Source organism: Spermophilus citellus (assembly GCF_964194105.1).
Source record: "Spermophilus citellus genome assembly, chromosome: 17".
In the NCBI taxonomy this organism is placed as follows: Eukaryota; Metazoa; Chordata; class Mammalia; order Rodentia; family Sciuridae; genus Spermophilus; species Spermophilus citellus.
The window spans coordinates 54,666,606-54,692,227 of NC_138199.1; the positions used below are offsets into that span (position 1 = coordinate 54,666,606).

At 47.8% G+C, this 25,622-nt stretch overlaps 1 protein-coding gene across 5 annotated transcripts; it reads left to right on the forward strand.

The window, feature by feature from the left end:
• The first annotated feature begins 280 nt into the window (after positions 1 to 280).
• Positions 281 to 25,387, forward strand: ODAD4 (outer dynein arm docking complex subunit 4). 5 transcript variants are annotated; one of them, XM_081272673.1, is made up of 12 exons: positions 281 to 465; positions 3,469 to 3,600; positions 3,854 to 4,004; positions 5,094 to 5,155; positions 5,787 to 5,952; positions 9,318 to 9,542; positions 9,736 to 9,943; positions 13,991 to 14,077; positions 16,260 to 16,456; positions 19,141 to 19,241; positions 22,596 to 22,671; positions 24,748 to 25,387. In XM_081272673.1, exons 1-12 carry the CDS (start codon positions 352 to 354, stop codon positions 25,191 to 25,193), a joined length of 1,965 nt encoding a protein of 654 aa, XP_081128799.1. In that variant the 5' UTR covers positions 281 to 351; the 3' UTR covers positions 25,194 to 25,387. The 5 variants fall into 5 exon arrangements, with proteins under 5 accessions (XP_081128799.1, XP_081128800.1, XP_081128801.1 ...); XM_081272675.1 differs by having other exon boundaries at positions 449 to 465; positions 3,469 to 3,612; positions 3,733 to 4,004; XM_081272676.1 differs by having other exon boundaries at positions 449 to 465; positions 3,469 to 3,612.
• Positions 25,388 to 25,622: the final 235 nt, after the last annotated feature.

The window sequence follows — 25,622 nt, forward strand, 5'->3', positions numbered from 1 at the left end:
CTCTATTTTTCTCTTGACTGCCTTGCACAGGAGGCTTTCCACGTGGTAAGTCAGGAGAGGACCAACTCACCGCGCGACAACGATCACTCTAGAGCCCCGCCAGGCTCCAGCCGCTGTCCACGCGTTCAGCAGCTGCAGACCCTGTGCACCACCCAGGCGCATGCGCATGCGCACGCTGTGTGTGTTGGGGGTGGGTGCCAGGGACCAAGACTCTGCAAGAGCCAGGGGCGGGACCGGAAGTCAGTCTCTGTCTCTCGGTTGCTAGGAGACGAGTCTTCTACAAGCCAGACAGAAGTTCTGCAGCTTCTTTTCCTCCCTTTCTCCGCTTCAGCTTCCCCAAAGCCTGTCACCATGTTGGAACCTGAAACTGAGACTTTGCGAAGTACCTTTCCCTCTTACATGGCAGAGGGCGAGCGGCTCTACCTGCGCGGGGAATTCTCTAAAGCCGCCCAGAGCTTTAGCAACGTGAGTAGCGTTGAGGTCCTCAAATTGCCTGGAGGACCCTGTAGGGTCTAATACTAACTCCTGATTGATGCACCAATATCCTAGATAAGCCCGGTGCTTGGTCATTTTCTACCAATTTCCATTTGCGTTCTTCATTCTCTGCATTAACAGTGACCTCTCCCTTTACTTTTACTTAAATGTTTTGCGATTAACTGACCTTTCATAGAGCAGTCTCGAATTCCCATCCTTGGCCGAAGATGGGTTGGGAGAGAGGCATGTAGAAATTGCGAAGTGTCTGGCACACGGATGCTTATAAAAAGGAGGCTGTCAGTAAAATAATCAGCATTGTTATAGTAACCTTGGTCTAAATTGCACCACCACATCCTAAGGGGGTTGGATGCTGTTTCAGAATACCAGACTCGCTGCCCAGCATAACATATGCCAATAAGGAGGTGCATGCAGGGGCTATTATTACTCCATTTTATACATGAGAAAACTGATACAAAAGTTAAGCAACATGCTTAAGCTTACTGAACTAGCAAGCGGTAGAGGAAGAGAGTAAGCATCCAAATCTAGACACTCAGACTCCAAACTGAGACCCTATCCATGGTACAGTGCATTGGCACAAGTCAACTGTCAGGTTTTTGTTTTGTTTTTTCCTACCCAGAGGCTCTTAACCACTGAGCCACATCCCCAGCCCTTTTTATTTTTTATTTTGAGACAGGTTCTCACTAAGTTGCTTAGGGTCTTGCTAAACTTCTGAGCCTGGCTTTAAACTTGCAATCCTCCTGCCTTAACCTCCAATGCCATTGGGATTACGTCCTGCACTACTGTCCCTGGCTCTGTGAGATGTCTTAAAACTGTTAGCCCCCCCCAACCCCACCCCTCAGTGTTGGGCATGGAATCCATGGCCTCAAGCATGCTAGGCAAGCACTCTACCACTGAACTACACCTTCAGCCCACGGTCTGCCTCTTATTCCAAATGATGTGGTAGGATAGTCCATTAACCCATTCTAAGACTTCTGCTAAAGTCAAGCTTCTTAATTGCTATCTAAAGTCTTTTGTCCCTTTTAACCACCAACCACACCCTAAAACCAGAAATGATGGGTGAACAATTGAGTTTGGGAACCCTACCCCCACCCATTTTCCTCTTGCTGGACCATGTCCCATCCTGGAGCAGCCTGGGCAGAAAGAAAAGATGGCCCCAAGGGATGGTAGCCTTGCACGAGAAGAGGTTTCATTCCAGGAAAGACAGTATTTACTTCCTCTTCTTAGAAAAGTAGAAAGGTCTTAGAAAGGGGTGGATACAATCTGAAGTCCCAAGAAGGACAGTATAGAACAGACTATAGTAATGATCTCAAACGGAAGACAGGACCTAAGAAATAGTGTAAGTGCCCACCCTTAATTTAGGAGACTCCAATCACAATTTCAGTTTTCCTGACATTAATCCCCTGAAACAGTGATGATTCTCAATTAGTTACATTGAAAGAAAAGGCTCGAGCGAGGTGTGGTGGTATGTACATATAATCTCAGCTACTCAGGAGTCTGAGGCATGAGGATCATGGGTTTGAGGCCAGCCTGGGCAACTTAGGGAGATCCTGTCTCAAAATAAAGAAATAAAGCCAGGTATGGTAGTAGATGCCTGTTAGCCCAGAGACTCAGAAGGCTGAGGTGGATTATTGGAAGTTCAAGGCCAACCTCAGCAATTTAAGGATGCTCAAAGCAATTCAGTGAGACCCTGTCTCAAAAAATAAATAAATAAAAATAAAAGGTCTGGAGACGGTTTAAAACTGTTAGCCCCCCACCCCCACCCCTCAGTGTTAGGCATTGAATCCATGGCCTCAGGCATGCTAGGCAAGCATGACTGGATTCAATCCCTAGTACCTAAATTAAGTTTTAAAAAGGTTGGGTGTGTAGCTCAATGGTAGAGCACTTACTAGCATGTACAAATCCCTAGATTCCATCCCCAGTACCACTAGGGAGAAAAAAAAAAAGAAGAAAAAGCTTGTATTCCAGGATGATGGTGATACATGCCTGAAATCCCAGCGGTTCAGGAGGCTGAGACAGGAGGATCACAAGTTTGAGGCCAGCCTCAGCAATTTATTGAGGCCCTAAGCAACATAGTGAGACCCTGTCTTAAAAATTAAAAAATAAAAAGAACTGGGGCCAGGCATGGTGGCACACTCCTGTAATCCCAGCAGCTCGGGAGGCTGAGGCAGGAGGATCCTAATTCAAAGCCAGCCTCAGCAATGGCAAGGTGCTAAGCAACTCAGTGAGACCCTGTCTCTAATAAAATACAAAAAAGTGCTGGGGAGGCTGGGGTCGTGGCTCAGAGGTAGATCGCTCGCCTGGCAAGTGCGAGGCACTGAGTTGGATCCTCAGCACCAGATAAAAAGAAAAATAAAGGTAATGTGTTTAACTGCAACTAATAAATAAATAAATAAAGGGCTGGGGATATGGCTCTATGGTTGAGTGCCCCTGAGTTCAATCCCTGGTCGCCCCTCAAAAAAAAAAAAAGAGAACTGGGGATGTGGTTGAGTGATAATGTGCCCCTGCATTCAATCCCAGAGACAAAAAAAAAAAAAAAAAAAAAAGGAAAAGATAAGTCTAGTGGAATGGATAACCCAAGTTGTAAATTGTCCTAAAATCTATTTTGTTTATCTTAGTCTTTGAAATTTATGTTGAGGTTTGTGATTGAATTTGGCATGCACAAAATATCCTGTGGCTTTATCGCCTGAGGGGAGCATAAGCATTGGCAGAAAGTACCTCCACAGGTACTTCCCATATCTCAACTAATCCAGAATAGCTGTGATTCAGCTTTGCTCAAGATAAGCCACATGCAGGTCAATGGGTTCAAGGTGACTGAGCAAAGATCAGTGCTTTTGGTCTGCTAAGGCAAGAGGCCTGCTTGCTGACCTGAAGAGTCCCCTTGAAACTCTGCAAGAGGTCAGGGCTACACTTTCTAGGTCAAGTTGCTACCTTGCTCTTCCCGGTGCCTGCCAACCTGACTGATTCCCTTCTCAGGCTCTTCACCTTCAGAATGGAGACAAGAACTGCCTGGTTGCCCGCTCAAAGTGCTACCTGAAGATGGGAGACTTGGAGAAATCCCTGAAGGATGCTGAGGCTTCGCTCCACAGCGACCCAACTTTCTGCAAGGTGACCAGCTAGGTGGGACAACTCTGTCTTGCTTTTACCACTCACTGCCATTGCCTGCCACAGCCTCTGGTTACCAGTAGTGGAGGAATCCGCCAGACTGCTTGGTGTCTGATGCCATGTTTCTCTTCACAGGTCACCTGCTCGCCCTCTCTATTCCAACCTTGACCCTCAACCCAGGACACTTCTGTTCTGCCATATCTGAGTCCTGTAAGGCCTTGTCTGTCCACCTTGATTCGAGTCTCTCTCCTTCCAGGGAATTTTACAAAAGGCGGAGACCCTGTACATCATGGGAGATTTTGAGTTTGCCTTGGTGTTCTATCATCGAGGTTACAAATTGCGGCCTGATCGGGAATTCAAAGTTGGAATTCAGAAAGCCCAGGAAGCCATCAACAACTCAGTGGGAAGTGAGTGAGCACAGGGCCTATGACCTTATCCAGGAAGGATCCCAGAATCCCAAGGTTCAGAGGAAGGGCTGAGGTTTGGTGGATGAGCAACCAGCGGCAGGCTCACTGGGAGTCTCAGACTTGGATTCAGCTATTGCTCATGCTGTCAGGGATTAGAAACTTGTCGATTGGGCCAGGCACAGTAAACTGTCTCCTGGGCTATAATCTCAGTGGCTCAGGAGGCTGAGGCAGGAGGATTCTGAGTTCCAAGCCAGTCTCAGCAACTTAGCAAGGCCCTAAGCAACTTAGCAAGTCCCTGTCTTTAAATAAAATATTAAAAAGAGCTGGGGAGGGGCTGAGGTTGTAGCTCAGTGGTTGAGCGCTTGCCTCGCATGTGTGAGGCACTGGGTTCGATCCTCAGCACCACATAAAGTAAGTAAATAAATAAAATAAAGATATTGTGTCCATCTACAACTAAAAACAATAATAAAAAAGAGCTGGGGATGTGAGTCAGTGGTTAAGCACTCCTAGGTTAAATCCCATATTGAAAAAAAGAAAACAAAAGAAACTGTCTACTGGGAGAACCAACTCCTGATCCTCTGTACGGAGTACTACAGTGTCTTTGTTTTCTTCAAAGCCACATTAGAAGGACTGTTTTGAAGTAGGCCTGTCTTTAGCCTGGAGTCACAGGGTCAAAGGAAGTCCTGAGTCCAACCTTCCCTAGGCCCTGGCTTCCTCCCTCACCACATATATACAAAGGATGGGTTTTTACTCAGTAGCTCAGTAGCAAGAGGACAATGGAGGTGAGTGAGAGCTTGCTGCTGTGGGCAGCAGAGTGTGGAAATGACACAGGGCAGTTTACCATGTGCCCAGGCCTCCCTTTATTTGGAAATCTGACTGCCATGGCCTGGGGCTGGCAAGGGCTGGCTAGCTCCTAGGAAACTCTTGTACCAAACATCCTGCACCGGTCGCCTGCTAGGCTGACTCAGGGCCTGCTCTGCCACAGCCTCCACTATCCTTCTGCCAAATGCAGCCATTTCTAAATGAAATGTGTGATAGGTCATGCCTGACAGACTTGGCCAACCTGAGCTCCGGCTTCTGTCCTTGCAGGTCCTTCTTCCATTAAGCTGGAGAACAAAGGGGATGTGTTCTTCTTAAGCAAGCAGGCTGAGGTAAAGTTCCTGCTTCTGAGGTCATGTATGCCTGTGTCTAGTGGCCCTCTTGCCTGGGAGTGATTAACTCCTGCCCATCATGGGCAGTCATGGGATTCTGCCCCAACTCTAGAGGGGGTCCTGTGTGTCTAGCTGTTGCCTGACCAGGCACGTCCCATGGTTCTCAGCCCACAGAGAGGTCCTAGAGGAGGAATGCTGAGAGCCACAGCCGAGTCGGAATGGCCCCTGGCATTTTGCCAATAGTATTGGTTGAGAGGCGAGCCATTAAGATGATGCTGGATTGATTTAATTGTATATTAGACCTTTACTGTCCGCCTCCGCCCGCTACTTTGGAGTTCTGGGGGGGGGGGGATTCCTGGAGAGTTCGCATTGGTTGGGGAAGTGCCGGAGGAGGGATTTCCCGTTGGTGGTTCCTGGAGGAGCCGCGTGGGTGGCGTTCAGGAGAGTTCCCGGGAGCGTGTGTGGAGTGTGCTGGTGGAGTTCAGAAATAAAGTTTGTTCCTGCTTCAGTGGCTCATGATTTGTGCCCAGCCAGACTGCGGCAGAGGAATATGGAATCATAGGCTCTGGGCCGTGGCTGGGACTCTGTGCTCCTTGCTGAGGCTCTGTTGGGTATGGCTCCATTTTTCCAGAGTATGAAAGCCCAGCAGAAGCCTCATCCAATTAAGCAACTCCCACACCACACCAAGAGAGAATCCAAGCGGAAGGGCTCATTCAAGAGTGAGAAGACTATCCGCCAACTGCTGGGGGAGCTCTACGTGGACAAGGAATATCTGGAGAAGCTCCTACTGGATGAAGGTTTCAGACCCTTTCTTGGCAATGGGGACTTGAGGCAAAGGAAATCTGGGGTGGATACTTAATGTTTGAACCAGAAGCAGAGACTATCATAAATATTAACTGACATGTACCCGTAGATGGGTTTTAGTAGTATTCTCATTTTACAGATAAGGAAACTGAGGTCACACATGGATGGGCAATGACTCATGTTTGGATTCAGGAGATCCAATTTCAGAGACAGTGTTCGTAAGCACAGTGGTACCTTGGAAAGTAACAATGGAGATTTGGAATCCTTTACTATTGTATTAGCTTTCTGTTGCTGTGACAAAATACCTGAGATAATCATTTTATAACGAGAAAAGGTTTATTCTGGCTCATGGTTTCAGAAAGTTAAGTTCATGGTTGGGTCCATTATTTGGGGGCCTGTGGTAAAGCAGAACATCGGGGTAAGGAATGCATGGTGGAACAAAGCTGCACCCCTGATGGCAGCTGGGAAGCTAACAGAGAGGAAAGGGACACAGCCCCAGTGTTCTAACTTCCTTTCACTAGGCCCTACCTCTTAAAGCTTCCACCAACTCCTAGTAGCACCCTCAGCCGAGGACTAAGCCTTCAACACATAAGCCTTTGAGAGACTCTCCAGATCCACCATAGTCCCTGAAGGGCCATCCCCTAAGTCTTCAGTCTGTACAATGGGCTGGGCAAAGGGTTCTGGTGGAGAGGTACTCAAATCCAAGCACCTTAGTACTCGTATTCTGAAACATCACCTAGTCCAATCCCTCCTTTCATAGATGAGGAAATAGAATTTACCAAATGGGGAGGAACTTGTCTAAGGTGACAAGCACATTACTGGTAGAATCAACACCAGAACCCACTCAATGCTCTCTCTCCCACACTGTGCTGCCAGGACACAGGACACAGGACAGAGCCTTGAGATGCATGTGCACAGAAACTTGGGGGTGGGAGTGTCGGCATTAGCTGATAAGCCTGAGCAGGGTCACCCTTGAAGCAAATGCCTTTTCTCTGGAGCTGGCTTCCCAAGGTCATCCGCAGGGATTCCCTGCAGGGTTCCCTGTAGAGCTTTGCTGCACAGATGGCCTCGCTGCTGGCACATCTCCTAGGTAATGGACCTGAAGGCCTCCTGTGCTTCAGAGAACCTGCTGTGGAGGAAAGAGGTGGCCTGAGCACTACCCCAAGTGGCCTTGCAGCTTTGCAACCAGCTGTAACCTCTGTCCAAACAGTGGGCGTGACTTAGGCAAACCCCTCCACCTCCACACATGGCACCTGGGGAATCACTTGGCACCGGCAACCTGGGCCAGGTTGTGCATTTAGACACTCCCCCCCCTTTTTCCACATTTTTTTAATATATATATTTTTAGTGGTAGATGGACACAATATCTTTATTTATTTTTATGTGGTACTGAGGATCGAACTCAGTGCCTCACATGTATGAGGCAGGTGCCCTACTACTGAGCCACAACCCCAGCCCTCCACATTTTTTTTATTGGCACATTATAGCTATACATAATGATGGGATTTTTGTTACATATTCATATATGCACACAGTGTAACAATAGAACTTGGCCAATATCACTCCCCAGCACTTGCCCCCTCTCTCCACACTTCCCACCCCCTTGTCCCTTTCCTATATTGATCTCCCTTTGATTTTCATGAGATCCGCCCCCACACACCTTTCTTATGACCTTTGACCTTGTGTGTTTGGATTGTTTTGCCAAACTCTGAGGAGGGAGCATCCATAGTAAATGGATGGTCTCAAGTTTCATCCATTTTCCTGCAAATGACATAGTTTTATTTTCTTTATGGGTGAATAAAACTCCATTGTGTTTATATACCACATTTTCTTTATCCATTTACCTGTTGATGGAGGCTGGTTCCATAATTTGGCTATTGTGGGTTGTGTTTCTATATCCATGGGCTTGTATGTGTCACTACAGTATGAGGACTTTAAATTATTAGGATAAATACCAAGGAGTGGTATAGCAGGTTATCTGGTGGTTCCATACCCTATCTTTTGAGGAACTAATTTCCATAGTAGTTGTACTAATTCACAGTCCCATCAACACTGTAAAAGAGTTCCTTTTTCTTTACATTCTCTCCGGCACTTATTATTATTATTATTATTACTTTTAAATATTTATTTTTTAGTTGTACACAATACCTTTATTTTGTTTATTTATTTTTATGTGGTGCTGAGGATCTAACCCAGGGCCTCACACATGCTAGGCGAGCGCTCTACTGCTGAGCCACAACCCCAGCCCCTATTATTATTATTATTATTATTATTATTATTATTAATAACCAGGAATTAAACCCAAGTGTGGCTTAACCACTGAGCCACATCCCCAGCCCTTATTATTTTTTATTTTGAGATAGGGTCTTTTTTTTTTCTTTTTACCTTGACCACATTCTGCAGTATCAGTTGCATTGGTTATATTTTGAGATAGGGTCTTGATAAGTTGTTTAGGGCTTCGATAAATTGCTGAGGACCTTGCTAAGTGGCTTTGAATTTGCAATAGTCTTGCCTCAGCCTCCTGAGCCCCTGGGAGTACAGGCCTGTGCCGAAGTGCCAGGCTTTTTTGTTGGTATTCTTGATGGCTGCCATTCTAACGGGGGTGAGATGACATCTCAATGTCTTTGTGATTTGCATTTCCCTAATAGCTAATACGTTGAATTTTCTTTTCATATTTTTGTTGGCCATTCGTATTTCTTCTTTTGAGAAGTGTCTGTTTAATTCATTTGCCCATTTATTAATTGGGTTATTTGGGGGTTTTGCTGTTAAGTTTTTTGAGTTCTTTCTGTATTCTAGATATTAAGCCTCTGTCAGAAAAATAGCTTACGAGTCAGGCACAGTGGCACACGTCTATAATTCCAGCGAGCAGCTCAGGAGGCTGAGGCAGAGAGGATTTTGAGTTCAAAGCTAGCCTCAGCAACTTAAGGAGCCCCTAAGCAACCATTCTATATTCCTAATTGTTTCCTTTGCTGTGCAGAGATCCCATTTATTAACTCTAGGCATTATTTCCTGAACTTCAGGAATCCTAGACACTTTCTTCTCTGAGGATACATCTTGAAAGTGGGGATCCCTGAAAATTGGGGCTTCTTAGAGTGTTTCCCACCTGCCCCTTCTACTATCTCCTTGCATATTGCCATGAAGGTCTATGCCAAGGGAATGCCCGAAAGGGGGGACCCTGGCCTCATCCTGGCCTGGCTAGATCCACTCTGTCACCATGTGCTCTCCCTTTGCTCACTGTTCCTGCAGCTTCAGGCAGAGCTCCTCACGGAGGGCCCCTCAGCAGGGCCCCAAGCCTCGTTGAGGCCATCCCCTTGAACACTTGTCCTCTCTGGTGTCGCCTTGCACCCCTTCCCCACAGACCTCATCAAAGGCACCATCAAGGGCGGCTTGACTGTGGAAGACCTCATCATGACGGGCATCAACTACCTGGACACCCGCAGCAACTTCTGGAGGCAGCAGAAGCCCATCTATGCCAGAGAGCGGGACCGCAAGCTAATGCAAGAGAAGTGGCTGCGTGACCGCAAACGTCACCCGTCACAGACGGCCCGTTACATCCTCAAGAGCCTGGAGGACATCGACCTGTGTGGGTAGTATTCTCAGAGGGGCAGGGCAGGCGCCCCTGCTCTCTTGCCAAGTGAGGCGGGAACAGCTTGATAGCCTGAGCCCCCGACTCCGCTGAGCTGTGGATGGACACTGGGGGGAGTGGACACAGGGGAGTCACCCCATGAGCCTGAGGAGACTGCCCTTGCCTCCATGTCACCTGCTTCTCTTCCCAGTGCTGACCAGTGGCAGTGCCGAAGGGAGTCTCCAAAAAGCTGAGAAAGTGCTGAAGAAGGTTCTGGAGTGGAACAAAGAAGAGGTGCCCAACAAGGACGAACTGCTCGGGAACTTGTACAGCTGCATTGGGAACGCCCAGATCGAGCTGGGGCAGATGGGAGCAGCCCTGCAGAGCCACAGAAAGGACCTGGAGATCGCCAAGGAGTAGTGAGTACCTTCCAGGTGGCCTACCGAGGAGTGGGGTCTTTGTTCCAGCCTTTGCCAGGGTTGCTGGTGGCTTTGCTTCTGTTTTCTGCCCTCCATGCCTAAGGTGGATTCCCACAGAGGTAGGTGCCACCTGCCCAGGACCAAGGGTAAGGGGACAAACCTAGACTGTTTGCCTTTGCTCATCAAGAGGAGTATGATGGTTCAAAATTCCAAAAAGCTAGGGCCAGGCTTGGTGGCTCCAGCCTATACTCTCAGTGGCAAGAGGCCAAGGCAGGAAAAGTACAAGTCTGAGGCCAGTGTGGGCGACTCAGCGAAGCCCTGTCGCAGAATAAAGAATAAATAGGTCTGGGGATGTCACTCAATGATAGAATGCTCCTAGGTTCCATCCCATACCACAAAAAGAAAGAAAGAAATAATCCCCAAAGTTCATGGTCTCTCTTTGCCGTGGTTGGCTCCCAGGCTCTCTCCAAACGCACTCCTGCAGGGCCCTCCTAGAACAGCCCTCCAGGGGGCTCAAGTCTCCCTGAAGGTTCGGCCTCCAGCCTTCCCCTCTTTCCCTGGCCCCAGATGGGGTCCATTCTCATGTCTCCCTCCTCTCCTTTCTTTTTCCTGCAGTACTAGAGAGGAACCAGGACCTTGAGAGATGTCCTGTACTGGCCATTCCAGAAGTGTGAAGAAGGGACCCCAGGGTTGGAGACAGATGTGTCTTTGATTCCTGGCTCTGCTACATAAAGCTGTATGGATCTTAAGTAATCTCCTCAGTTTCCTCATCTTTCAGGAAGGCATGATGATGCCAACTGACAGGGATCGTGAGGATTAAATAAGATGTGTGTAGATGGTTCCTTGGATCCAACCAGCTACCATTCACTAGTGACTCAGATCTTTACTTCTTGCCACACTTGGCCAAGCCAACACCTGCCTGTCCACTGACTCCAAGGCATTTCCCTTTGGATGTCCCAGATGAATATGGCCAAATAAGAGCCCATTTTCTTTTTCCCAAACTTCTTGTTCTGAGGTTCCCTAACCCAAGAGCCTCTCACTCCCCCAGGGAAGAAGCCCAGGAGGCTTCCCTGTTCCTCCCTCCCTCACTGTTCACACCTGGCCCTCTTAGACTTTGGACCTTGGAAGGGGCTACATAATAGGCACCTAGCAAGTGTGTGGAAGTGACTAAGTAAACAGAGGTGTTCCTTAACACTGCTCTTTCTTCTAACATCCAGGAACCGGCCTCACCCAGAAGCACTGATCTTATAAGTGCGTTCTCTGTCCCCCATTCTAATCGGCCCCTTCCTGATGAGCCCCTTATTGTCCAGCCCAGCTCTCATTTGGTTCCCTGAAGCTTGTAGGTTTGGTTGCTTGCCTTCTCATAGCTGTGAGTTCTCATTACATTTAATATCAGGGATAAATTCCTATATGACAGCGTGTTTGTGCATCATCCCATGACACAGTGCTTGCTCGGGGAGGGGAGACCAAGCAGAGATGCTGAGGGGCCAAGGAGAGGGGCAGGCAGGAGCACTGTGGGTGGGGAACCTCAGAGAAGACGGGTGGGTTATCAGGGTGGGCAGGGGAAGGAGGAGGGCGCCCTAGGCAGAGAGAATGGGTGGTTTGGGGAACCGCAGATAGCGTGGCTGGGCTGAGAGCCAGGACTCATGGAGAGCCAATGCCATACTGAGCTGGCCAGCCTGCAGCTGCTGAGGCCCAGGAGGGAGGCGGTTTTACACAAGCACTACCACGTTGGCTTGTTTGGGAACTGGGTGGTACTGAGGGTAAAGCTTGAAAGTCCCCCCCAGCCTTCTGCTCACTTCCCTTGGGTCTCCTTAGAAAGTGTCCTTCTGGTCCCTTTTCTTGTGCTTACCTACATGCTAATGTGTATATACACATGCACAGGATTTTCCAAGCAAAAGCAATTATTTCTTTTTTTTTTCTTTTTTCTTTAAAGAGAGAGTGAGAGAGGAGAGAGAGAGAGAGAGAGAGAGAGAATTTTTAATATTTATTTTCTAGTTCTCGGCGGACACAACATCTTTGTTGGTATGTGGTGCTGAGGATCGAACCCGGGCCGCACGCATGCGAGGCAAGCGCGCTACCGCTTGAGCCACATCCCCAGCCCCCCCCCTTGGTTAATTTTTAAGAGGTTTCTGAGATAACTTATAGAGGCTCAGAGCTCCTGGGGAGGCTTTTGGTATAGCTTGCGTCCTTAATATAATGTTTTTCAATTTTTCCTGTTCTACATTTTCCTGTTGCTCTGCTTGAGCTATTACTACGTGGAAAATGGCAGATTTCACATTACCCTCCCCCCTCCTTTTTAGTTTCTGGTGGATATCTTGTCTGTGTCACAGTGTGATATCACCAAATTGAAAAGATTCTTGACTGTTTCAAATGGGGAGAGTGACAGAAGCTGAGTTGGGTTTCCTGCACCAGAGAATGGACTCTGTCAAAGCAAAGAATAGTTGCAGATACACAAACTAGGACTTTGAAGCTGTGATTAACATTTTGGCAACATGCATCCCTTTGCCAAATAACTTCTTTTCTTCTTGAATGTGATTGTTGATCTCCTTCTCAAAGTAGGCTCTTGTTGCTACTGTTCTTCACACAGCTCCCAAGCAGAAGTTGGCAGAGTTTCAGTTGATTGACTGTCTCTTGAGCCTGGATTAGAGTGGATGGGGCTTTCCATGTCAAAATGAGGTTCATTGGCAGATCCTGAGAGCTGTTCTGCAAGGAAAGAGAGGCAGCAGTCTTTATTGAATGTTCTTGCAATCATTTATTTTTTTTCTAAATTCAAATCTGGTTCTTTTTTTTTTTTTTAAAGAGAGAGTGAGAGAGGAGAGAGAGTGAGAGAGAGAGAATTTTTTTTAATATTTACTTTTTAGTTCTCGGCGGACACAACATCCTTGTTAGTATGTGGTGCTGAGGATCGAACCCGGGCCGCACGCATGCCAGGCGAGCGCGCTACTGCTTGAGCCACATCTCCAGCCCAGCAATTATTTCTGTGTTAAAAAAAAAAAAAAAAAAAAAAGAATGAGAGCCAGGCACAGTGGTTCACATCTGTAATCCCATCAGCTCAGAGACTGAGGCAGGAGGATCGTGAGTTCAAAGCCAGCCTCAGCAACTTAGCCCTAAGCAACTCAGCAAAACCCTGTCTCTAAAATATAAAAAGGGGCTGGGGATGTGGCTCAGTGGTAAAGTGTCCCCGTGTTCATTTCCCAGTACCAAAAGAGAGTCCACTTTTTTTTTTCTGATAACTTAAAACAGCACACATCTATTCTCTTTCAGTTATGTGGATTAAATCAATTTCACGGGGTCAAAATCACAGTGCTGGGCTGGGGATATAGCACAGTTGCTAGAGTGCTTGCCTTGCATGCACAAGGCCTTGGATTTGATCCCCAGCACTAAAAAAAAAAAAAAAAAAAAAAAAAAAAATCCCAGTGCTATGTTCCCTGCAGAGGTGGAGGGGAGGATGCATTTTGCATCCTGTTCCCTTGCTGCACTCTCAGAGCACAGCAAATGCTTCAAGCTGCATTATTATTATTTTTTTAGATGTTAATGGACCTTTGTTTTATTCATTTATTTTTACTTGATGCTGAGAATCGAACCCAGTGCCTCACACTGGGTTCTCTACCACTGAGCCCCAGCCTCAGCCCCGAGCTGCACTGTTTTTTAACACAGTGGGACGACATACAAAGTGTATGCTCCAGTAATCTGACTTTTTAATTAAGTGTATCACGGACTTTTTTTCATCACTAAAAATTGCCATTGTTAGAGCGTGGATGACATTTAGATTGTTTCCAAAATAATCATCACTTTAATGAATGATCTTGTCACACTATTTTCTTGAAGTAAATTTCTAGAAGGGAAATTGCTGGATCAGAGGGGATCTTTGAAAGTTATTGATTGATGACCCTCCAGGAAGGTGCTGATAAAGGCCATCAGAGTCTCCACCTGGAACCCTGAGTCCCCGAGGCCAGGGCCCTGCTTTTGCCTTTTTTTTTCTATTTTGTGGTGCCTGTCACAGCTCATCTCTCGCCAACAGCTTGTTTTGCTTCTTCCCCACAGTGACCTTCCTGATGCAAAATCAAGAGCCCTTGACAACATTGGCAGGGTTTTTGCCAGAGTTGGGAAATTCCAGCAAGCCATTGACACGTGAGTGATCAGTCCCCACACCAGGGCTGGGACTTCCTGCCCTCACGTGGGGATTCTAGCCTGGGGCCAGAATGTCAGGCAAGGAGACTTCAGAAGAGGGATGGGGGTTGGCTCCTGGCTCTGCTAGGTGACGATTGATTGGCAAGCCAATCTTTTTGTCAGGGGGGGATCAAAGCCACAGCTTTGCATGTGCAAAGCAGGTACTCTACCATTTAAAGCTCTGAGCCTCCTCAGTTAAATTCATAGAATTTATGGAATAGAATCAGCATTTTCTCACAGTTTCCTAGTGATCAGAATCACCTGGAGTACTTGTTAGGTCTAAGAGTACTGGGCACCAGGTGCGGTGGTGCACACCTGTAATTCAAGTGGCCCAGGAAGCTGAGGCAGGAGGATCACAAATTTAAGGCCAGCCTTAGTGATTTAGTGAGGCCCTAAGCAACCTAGTGAGACTCTGTCTCAAAAAATTAAAAAGGGCTGAGTATTTAGCTCAGTAGTGACACATCCCTGGGTTCAATTCCCACATCCTTGGCTTGGCTTCTTTGCTGAAAATTCTCATTCTACAAGTCAGAATTGAGGCTCAGATATTTTTATTTTTATTTTTGTACTGGGGCTTGAACCCAGGGGTACTTTACCACTGAGCCACATCCTCAGCCTTTTTTATTTTTTATTTTGAGACAGAGTCTCCCTAAGTTGCTGAGTCTGGCCTTGAACTTGCAATCCTCCTGCCTCAACCTCCTGAGTCACGGTATTACAGGTGTCTGGCACCATGCGTGGCTTCAGAAATTCTTTTTTAACCACACTCCAGGTGATTCTTACCTTTGGGCAGTTCAGAAACATGGACAAAGCAACCCTTGAGACTTCCTCTGAGGCTGTTGTGTGACTGTGTGGTCCTGTGGACTCACTGAGGGCAGTATCTGAACTCCCCAGGTGGCCTGACTGCCAAACTCTGATGTCCAGCCCTGGGGCTAGTTAGCTTCTGGGGCAGGGGCTAGCAGTTAGTCCTAGGGAGACTTGGGGGAGGCCCAGACCTGGGAGAACCTGCTTCCTGGGCTCACCCACCCTTCCTGGAGAGAAATAGGCCTTCAGGCCCCTGTTGCTTGATCCAAAGACTTGTTTACCAGTTACCTTCTTTCCACATGATTCAGTTTCCTGATAGCCTTTGGTGTCTGTGACTGAAAGAGGAGGATCAGTGTTTACCCACCCATTGGTATCTTGTTGTAATAAACTGTTTTATAATAAACGGTGCTTATTGTTAAATATTAATTTGGAAAATAGAGAAAAGTAGAAGAAAATTTTAGACCCACCACCCAAAGCCCACTACTTGGTATTTTTGTTTTTCATGCTGGTCTTTTTTCTGTGCCGATTTTTCTCTCATAGGTACATTATTACACATTATTTTGATGTTATTTCAAGTGCTATCTTCATTTATTCATTTATTTATTGGTACTGGGTTTGAACAGAGGGTGCTTTACCACTAAGCTGCATCTCTAGCTATTTTTATTTATTTATTTATTTTTGTTTTGAGCATGGTCTTGCCAAGTTGCTGAGGCTGGATTTGAATTTGTGATCCTCCTGAGTTGCTGGGATTACATGTGTGGGCCTAGCTCACATGCTACTTTTTTTTTTTTTTTTTTAAAGAGAGAGTGAGAGAGGAGAGAGAGAGAGAATTTTTAATATTTATTTTTTAGTTCTCGGCAGACACAACATCTTTGTTGGTATGTGGTGCTGAGGATCGAACCCGGGCCGCACGCATGCCAGGCGAGTGCGCTACCACTTGAGCCACATCCCCAGCCCATCACATGCTACTTTTAAACATTATTTTCCGGGGTTGTGCCAAATTTGATCCCATTGATTTTTTTTAAGAAAATATTTTTTAGTGTTGATGGACCTTTATCTTATTAATTTATTTATATGTGGTGCTGAGAATTGAACCCAGTGCCTCACACATGGGAGGCAAACACCCTACCACTGAGCCACAACCCCAGCCCCTCCCATCCGATTGATATTACCAAAATAGTTTAGTAGTTTTGAAATATGTTAATGCTAATTAACTGAACACCTGGGCTGAAGGTTAAGAATGAGTCTTATTCTGTCACCTAGCAGGAAGCCTTGGTCTCCTGTGGCTGATAGCAGAATTTTAAGGAAAGAAGCTGACCCTGGTTTTTCATGTCCATGTCATCAGGTGGGAAGAGAAGATTCCTCTGGCTAAAACTACCCTGGAGAAGACCTGGTTGTTCCATGAGATTGGCCGCTGTTACTTGGAGCTGGACCAGGGCTGGCAGGCTCAGAATTATGGTGAGAAGTCTCAGCAATGTGCCGAGGAAGAAGGGGACATTGAGTGGCAGCTGAACGCCAGCGTTTTGGTGGCACAGGCACAAGGTAACAGGCTCAGAGATGAACAGCCTTCAGGTCCAGCTGCCACCCTCAGGCTGGCTTGGTTTAAGCAAAGTTTGATTAGGGATACCTCAAGAGCAAGGAGCTGCATACCAACATAGCATCATGCCATCCTCAAATTATTAGTCAGTTTTACATTACTACAACAAATTACCTAAGACAGGCTACTTTATAAAGAAAAGAGGTATTTTTAGCTTATAATTTTGAAGATTTGAGGTCCTGACACTGGCGTTGGCTGGGCTCTGGTGAGGGCTTCTTCTTCTTCTTCTTCGTCTTTTTTTTTTTATAGTTGTAGATAGACACAATACCTTTATTTTATTTATTTATTTATTTTTATGTGGTGCTGAGGATGGAATCCAGTGCCTCACATATGCTAGGCAAGTGCTCTCCACTGAGCTACAGCCCCAGCCCCTGGTGAGGGCTTCTCACTTGACTGTATCATTTCATGGCATATTGCAGCGACAGAAGCACATACTGGACAAGCAATCGTGTTGCCAAACAGGAAGTCACAGGACTGGGGGACGCCATCCTCAAGGGTTTATAACAACTTTCTCAAGAAAACTACCAAATAGTTAGTTGCCTGAGAACTGCCTTAATCCCTCTGGGGTAGGGTTCCCAGTGACCTTACCCTAAGCCTCACCTCTTTAAGCTCCCACATCACCACACTGGGACTGGGCTCCTAACATATTAATTTTTTTTTTGTGGGGGACATTTAAACCATATCCAAACCATGATAATAGTGTCCATGTATTAAGCCACTGACTCTTGCTTGCTAGGTATCTTTTACTCAAGCTTTTTTTTTTTTTTTTTAGTTGTAGTTGGACACAATACCATTTATTTGTTTGTTTGTTTATTTATTTAGTTATTCTTATGTGGTGCTGAGGATCGAACCCAGCTCCTCGCACATGCTAGGTGAGCGCTCTACCACTGAGCCACAACCCCAGCCCCTCAAGCTTTTTTTTTTTTCAGGGATTGAACCCAGGGGTGCTTAACATCCCCAGGCCTTTTTTATATTTTTATGTTGAGACAGGGTTCCACTAAGTTGCCCAGGCTGGCCTCACACTTACAATCCTCCTACCTCAGCCTCCTGAGTAGCTGGGATTACAGGAATGTACCACTGTCTCTGAATGAATACTGATTCTCCATCTCTAATGTGTATTTGAAAAAAATATATATTTGACCTCACTTACTGTGACTCTGCATATTTTCAGAATTACATTTGTATCTCCTTTTAAAATTTGACTTATGGGGCTGGGGATGTGGCTCAAGCGGTAGTGCGCTCGTCTGGCATGCGTGCGGCCCGGGTTCGATCCTCAGCACCACATACCAACAAAGATGTTGTGTCCGCCAAGAACTGAAAAATAAAAAATTCTCTCTCTCTCTCTCTCTCTCTCTCTCCTCCCCCCCCCCTCTCTCTCTTCTCTCTTTAAAAAAATAGAATAAAATAAAATTTGACTTATGGACACAGGTCCTCCTTCCTCCCTGAATCCCAAAGCAGTACTTGGGAAGGGGTGAATCTTGGATGTGCACAGTTATAAAGAAAGCAGCGATGTTTGTCTATAATCCCCACTACTCAGGAGGCCGAGGCAGGAGGATTGCAAGTTCAAAACCAGCCTCAGCAACTTAGTGAGACCTTGTTTCAAATTAAAAAAATAAAGAAACAAAAGGCTGGGATCAGGGGATGTAACTCAATAGTAAATGACCTTGTGTTCCATTCCCATTAATGGGGAGGGGAAGCATCTGTGTGAAGAACTGGACCCTGTCTGGTTAGTGCTTTTCCTTCTTCCCTGAACTGAAGTTCTTTTTCTTGGGGGGTGAGGTGGGGAATACCTGGGATTGAACTCAGGGGCACTGAGCCACATCCCCAGCTCTTTTTTGTATTTTAGAGACAGGGTCTCACTAAGTTGCTTAGGGCCTCATTAAGTTGCTGAGGCTGGCTTTGAACTTTCGATCCTCCTGCCTCAGCTTCCAGAGCCACTGGGACTACAGGTGTGTGCCATCACGCCCAGCTCCCAGCCCTTTTCATTTCTAATTTTGTGATAAGGTCTCCTAAGTTGCTGAGGCTGGCCTGGACCTTGTGATCTTCCTGCCTTGTCTGTCCTGGTAGCCGGGATACAGTCATGGGCCACTGCACCCATTGGTTTGGGCAGAGTGTGAAAACCTTGACCATTTTAAAAGTATAGATTTCCTCTTCTAGACAAATCTATTTTTTTTTTAATTTTTTAAATATTTATTTTTTACTTCTCGGCGGACACAACATCCTTGTTGGTATGTGGTGCTGAGGATCGAACCTGGGCCTCACGCATGCCAGGCGAGCGCGCTACCGCTTGAGCCACATCCCCAGCCCTAGACAAATCTAAAGATGGAATGGGATGGGGTTGTGCCCACCACCCTGGAGACACATGATGTGTGCATTGTCCCTACCCTGAAACCCCTTCCCTCACTGACCCCTCTGAAGGGTAGATTCTAAGGCTCTCAGGCCTGTCAGTTCCAGTCCTCACAGGTGAGATGGGCCTGGGCATCTCAGTGGTGCTGCCCATGCCCTGGGGCTGACTCCATCTAGCCCCTCAGGCTTCTCAGGCCCTGGGTGTGGCAGGCAGGTCAGGGCCTCCATCTTGCGACATAAATATCACAATCTCCCTGTGCTGTGCCTCCCCCTTGCTTTCCAGTGAAGCTTCGAGACTTCGAATCGGCTGTGAACAATTTTGAGAAGGCCCTGGAGAGAGCGAAGCTGGTCCATAACAACGAGGCACAGCAGGCCATCATCAGCGTGAGCCTTGGTCCCCCAGCTGGGCCTTGGGAGTGGGCAGTGGGGCTGGGGCTCCCCTCAGCCTTTTCAGCTGGCCGCTCATAGCTGCTTATTATCCACTGCCTGTAGGCACTTGCTAGGCAGGTGTGGTTGCCACTGTGCATTGTCCCTACCATGAAACCCCTCAGCAACCTCATGTGCATCATTTGAAACAAACAAACAAACAAACAAAAACAGAAAAAGTTTTACAGAACATTTTTACCTCCCCTGTGTACGATGTGCATTTATATTTCATATTGTCTTTTATTTTTAAAGTGACAGGGGCAATCTGGGTACAGTGATGCCTGCCTAGATCCCAGCTACTCAAAAGGCTGAGGCAGGAGGATCCAAGTTCAAGGCCATCCTCAGCAACGTAGCAAGACCCTGTCTCAAAATCAAGTGTAAAAAAGGCTGGGGATGTAGCTCAGTGGGAGAGCACTTGTCTAGCATGTAGCACGTGTGAGGCTCTGGGTTTAATCCCTAGTACTGCGAGAAAGAGAGAGAGAGAGAGAGAGAGAGAGAGAGAAAGAGAGAGAGATAGATACAGAGGGATGCACACTCTGTATTCCAACCTTGCATCGACTTCCTACACTCAAGCAAGCCTCTGCCTCAGCCTCCTGAGTAGCCCAAACTGTAGGCACATGCCATCATATCTGGCTTTCCATTTTATTTCATCTAATGCCGCCTGAGACCTACTAAACTGATTTTAGGACTTGCAGTTTGAAAATTGCCACCTCATCCAAGAGACAACAGGAAGTACAGTGTGAATTCCTTTTTTTCCTGTTTCAACCCTTTGTTGGTTCTCAGTGTCTGGGAGAAGGTTCCTGGCTTTTCTCTGGGAGGTGGAAGAGCCTCTGGTAGCCTCTCCCCACCCTGTGGCTCTTGTGCTGTCCAAGCAGGCCAGTCCCCACCCCACCCCTTGCATTTCAGCTTCAGCCCAAACCAGCCCCCACTTTTCCTGAGCAGGTTCTCCTGTGCCTCGTGGCCTGTGCCCTTATCTTTGCCTGGAATGTTCTAAACTCACCTTCACTTGGCTAATTTCCACTCAACCTCGGGTTTCAGCTTAGATGTCCCATCAGGAGGCCTTCTCTGACCCCTTGGTCTGGTTGAGGTGACGTCTCCCTTCCCCAGCCCTCTATGTCCCTGTGAAAGTCCACATCACTCTATTAGAATTGTCCTGACCTACTCATGAAGCAGCTATTAGCCACCCTCAGCAGCAGGACCTTGGGAAAGGAGCAGGGACCCTAACACTTCTGTTTGGAGCAGGGCCTCATGGCTGCCTCTGGATGGCAGGGGTTAAGTCAGGCCCCCTGAAGGGACATCCAAGCTGAAACCTGAGGTTGAGTGGAAGTAGCCAAGTGAAGGAGGGTTTAGAACATTCCAGGCAAAGATAAGAGCACAGGCCAACAGGCAAGAACACTGAGGATGTGACAGCCTGTGGGCCTGAAGTGAAGCTGGAGGAAACCGAGGGTTTCCTCAGGCCAGCAGAGGAGACGCTGGGCCTGGATTCAGGGGCTGTAGGGGTCACGAAGGCAGCAGGGTGGGGTCAGCCTGCCAGCTGGACTGGAAGGCAGGGATGACAGAGAAGTGACCTGACACCCCTGGGTCTTGTGAGAGGCTAGTTAGGCCAGTTGTGCTATTGGCAAGAAATCACTCCCAACGGGCCCCACGGGTCCCAGGCTGTCCCCTGTTCCCACACACCCCAGGGCAACACATCATTGTCCTTCTGTTGAGGGGACAGCTGTAGTACACATCCTGCCTGTAACTCTGGGGGAAGAGCACCCAGGTCACTAAAGCTCTGCTCCTCTGCTTCACAATTCACATGCAGGGTCCCTCCTGCTTAATTCTTTTCTGCGTGAACAGCCTGCAAGCAGACAGCATGGCGATTCAACTCAGAAAACATTTACTGAGCAGTATTCAGTATTGGTTGTCAAGCCCAAAGGTGTCTGGCTATGCTCTTGGCTCACAAGAAACTGTGTCAGCAGGAAGATTCAAACAAAAGCACCAGTTGGGTGCAGTGGTGCACACCTGCAATCCCAGTGACTCAGGAGGCTGAAGCAGGAGGATCACAAGTTTGAGGCCAGCCTCAGCAACTTAGCAAGGCCCTAAGCAACTTAGTGAGAACCCTGTCTCAGAATTTAAAATATCAAAGGAGGGGGTTGGGGTTGTGGCTCAGTGGTACAGTGCTTGCCTAGCAATGTGTGAGGCGCTGGTTCAATTCTCAGCACTGCATATAAATAAATAAAGATCCATTGACAACTAAAAAACATTTTTAAAATATTAAAAAACTAATTTAAAAAATAAATCAAAAGGACTGAGGATGTTGCTCAGTGGTACAGCACCCTGGGGTGGGTCGGGTGCAAAGAAACCCAAAATCACAAACCCTGGTTTGTGACCAGCACCATGAGGAACCAGGGGAATTCAGAGTGAGAGCCCAGTGTCCCCTGAGGCAGGCTGGAGGCTTTCCCAGCAAGAGGATTTGAGGTCACCTTGAAGGCTAGGCAGTAATTTTAAGGGAGTTACTTGGCTCTTAGCAACTTCTCATGGGACCAGGAACCTGATCCCTCACCCACCTGGATTGGCATCTCTGGGCAGGAACTTACAGGGCAGACCACTGGGACCCTGGGAGGAGGCAGGCCAAAGACGCACAGGCAGGGCACAGTGGCATGAGCTTGTGGTCTCAGCTACTCAGGAAACTGAGGCAGGAAGATCATTTGAGCCCGGGAACTCCAGGCCAGCTTGGGCAACAAACATAGGGAGATCTTGAGACCTCCAAGACCTCCATTTTACAAAAAAAAAAAAAAAAAAAAAAAAAAAAAAACTGGGCTGGGGGTCTGGATCAGGGGTAGAGCACTTTCCTAGCATGCTTCAGTTCCTGGGTGACATCTCCAGCACTCCAAAACAAATATATATAGAGAAAGCACACAGGCTGAGCCCTGAGAATTGAACTTGAGCTAAGGAAACTGCACATATCCTGGAAGCCCCTTTTGAAGCCTCAGCCCTTCGTTCCCTCCTCAGCTGGCTACCTTGCTGAGTGCTCAGAGGCTTGGGTTATCTTTGGACATTGAGTGAAGCCAAGAGTGGCATTAGGTAAAAGGGTAGAAGTCAGCAGACCAACCGAACTCCCAATTACATGCCTAAGCCCAGGAGGAATGAATTGGACTGACTTCCAGCCGCGTGTTTCTCATGCACTAACCCCGGTGCAGAAGGAAACCCAGGGTGGCGGGGTTTCGCCTGAGCCCTGCCTTCCGGTCCCCAGGCTTGGGAAAGGAAAGGAAAAGATGCAGATGGCAAACAGGGGTTCAGAGCGTTCACCAGCCCCTCTGCTCTCCACAGGCCTTGGATGATGCCAACAAGGGCATCGTGGAAGAACTGAAGAAAACTAACTACAGGGAGATGCTCAAAGACAAAGGTGCGTCCCCGGAACCCCCAAAGGGCAACTCCAGTGTCCCCCGGGGTCTTCTCTCCCAGCAGTCCTGGCCACGCTTTCCAGCAGCTCCCCCAGCCAGGGTGGCACTGTCCACAGGGCCTTCTGATTCTGCAGCCACAGCCTTTCCCTAGCAGAGGACAGGGGGACGGTTGGGCCCACTGTGGGTGGGGCTCTGCACCCATCCTGTCAGCGCTCAGAGCCCCCTCTGCTGTGTGCTCTTGCTTCTGTGCGTGGTGGCACTTCCAGGCAAAGGGGCCCCTGGGTGCGAGGCTGGAGTGCAGAAGCCACTGTTGTGCTTAACAGCGGGGCCTGACAGCACTGTTTCTCAGAAGGCTGCAGGGAGTAGCAGTCTGTGACCTCTGCCTCCAGGCTGCTCTTGTCCACAGGGAAGGAGTGAGGGAAGGGAGGCAGAGGATGGGCACGTCCAGAGGAACTGGGCTGAGAGTAGCAGCTGATCTCCATCCATTCAGGGCCTTCCCTGGGCCAGCCCTTCTTCTAAGGGCTCTGTATGCACTGACTCCCTGGCCTTCCCAAAATACTGCCAAAAAAGTATATTTAGCTTAATTTTATAGATGAGGACACAGAGGCAGTGGGGTTAAAAATCCACAGTGGCTTTCAATACTGACTTTGGAATCTGTGCTTTTACCATGGCTCCACACTGTTTCTGGTGACAGATGGCCTGTCTGCTTCCGTCTGTGAAGTGTGCCCCTTACCTCAGCCATATTGCAGTGGAGGGTGGGGGCGGTGGTCCAGGAGGACAGAGTCCAGGGCAGATTCCTGGCTAACACCCTCCAGGCTCCAAGGATCCATCCTTTCTGGTCCTCCAGGTCATAGCAGCAAGAGGTTTCTAGACACCAGAACAGCCATGTGACAGCTCTGTGATCTGGCGCCTGCCACATGGCCGCTGAATCCCCTCAGCAGCCCTCAGAGCTGCTCTAAGAAGCCACAGGAGTGATAGATGTGAAAAGAGAAGGGGCAGATGGGAAATGGCAGATGCTCCAAGCAGCCCTTCCACCCTTCTGCAGGCTGCACACTAGGGAAAGTGTCTTTTGGGGTCCTCATGCTGAAGACACTGTGGCCAAGGGCACTCCTGGCACTTCCTTCCCAGAACAGCAGGTGGCAGCATTGCTTATCTTTTCACCTCCAATGGCAGAGAGCCTCAGTCCTGTGGCTGGGAACCCAGCAGCTTCCAGAAAGAGAATGAAGGATTCAGGAAGGGATTGGTGACTTTTCTCTGTAACTGTTAAAAACAAGGAGTGAGAATCCCTTTGGTCATAAAACAGCAGCTCTCTAGCTGATCCTGCTGCTGGCAGCCTTTTCATATTTTTACAGGAACCCTCTTAACAAATGATAAATATGTTCCTGGAGTAGTGGCACCCACCTGTAATCCCAGAGGCTCGGGAGGCTGAGGCAGGAGAATTGCAAGTTCAAAGCCAGCTTCAGCAATTTACGATGCCCTAAACAATTTAGCGAGATCCTGTCTCAAAATTAAAAAGGGCTGGGGATGAAGCTCAGGAGTAAAGCACCCTAAAGCACCCCTGGTTCAATTCCCAGTCAAAAAAAAAAAAAAAATATATATATATATATATATATATATATATATATATTTCCCAGAGACAAAGAGAATATGGCTGAATGAGGATACTGGAGAAAGGAATCTGCTGTCATTTCCCAACACCTATGCTACTTTCCACAGGGAAGGGAGGGAAGAGAACACAGGCTCTTGGGTTGGACCATCCTACCTTCAGCTCGACTCTTCTGTACTTGCAGTGACCATCGTGTGATTTTCTTTTGCGGGTCTGGAGTCCTTCGACTGCAGATTCCAACACTGTGCAGTTTCCTGTTGGAAGGGTGTTGGCCCCTCACATGCTGCCACATGGGGCGGCCTGATCAAGGAGTGATGGTCCCCTTTCCTCCTTTTGGGAAGGGCTCCATCAACACCAAGGGAAGGAGCATGTGAAAACAGTCTCGGGGCTTTTCTCTCAGGAGCAAAGGCCTCCACAGACGTAGTGATGATTAGGCTTTCACCTCTCTTCCCTTCTTTGTGCTGTTTTTCAGAAGAGGCCCCTGCTCTGAATGAAGACAGAACAGTGGAGGCGAAAGAGAAGGAAGGGAAGAAAGGGAGGGAGGACACCAAGAAGGTGATGAAGAGCTGGGAAAGGGAGCAAGGGGAGAGCGACGGAGACACCGAGGATGAGGAATTCAAGGATGATTCTCAGAGACAGAAGGCAGAGAAAGCCAGAAGAAGCTTCAGGGAAGATTCCAGGAGAGTGTTGGAGGGCAGGACGCTGCTGGAGGTGGACAGGAGACAGTCCAGGGAAATCTACAGGCGGCCTTCAGAATTAGACCAAGAGATTTCCGGAGAATTAAGCACAAAGGCCTCAGAAAAACTGGAGAAAAGACTTTCCGAAGTAAGTTCAGGAGAGAAAGAACCGGGGGAAACAGAAGAAAAAGAAGTGAAAGTGGAGGAAACAAAAATTGCCCAAGAAATGGAAAAGGAGTAGAGTGAAGCCTGCCTTACCAGGCATTAGCCGGAGGCTGGTGCTCGAGGGCCATGACTCTCTTAACTGGATTTTCAAGCTGAGATGTGTTTTTGATGGGGGGCGGATGGGAAACAGGTTCCCACAGGTCACCTCTACCTCTTTCTATCACTAATTTCTCATTAAATATGTGTCTTTCACTTTTGCAAACTCTAAATATCATTTTGTCTCCTCACGCCCACCCGTTTTCAGAAGGCCTCATGGAAGAAATGAGAAAGGTGCTAGTAAGAATCTCAGACAGGTGAAGAAGCAGAAAGTTATAGTTGTTATTATTATTTGGTACTAGGGATTGAACCCAGGGACACTTTACCACTGAGCTATGTCCCCAACCCTTTCTTATTTTTAATTTTGAGACAGGGTCTCAATAAGTTGTTTAGGGCCTTGCTGAGGCTG

Coding starts and splice junctions, on each gene's coding strand:
- ODAD4 (XM_081272673.1), top strand. CDS start 352: ATGTTGGAACCTGAAACTGAGACTTTGCGAAGTACCTTTCCCTCTTAC. Junction 466..3,468: donor CCGCCCAGAGCTTTAGCAAC/GTGAGTAGCGTT, acceptor TTCCCTTCTCAG/GCTCTTCACCTTCAGAATGG. Junction 5,156..5,786: donor TCTTAAGCAAGCAGGCTGAG/GTAAAGTTCCTG, acceptor CCATTTTTCCAG/AGTATGAAAGCCCAGCAGAA.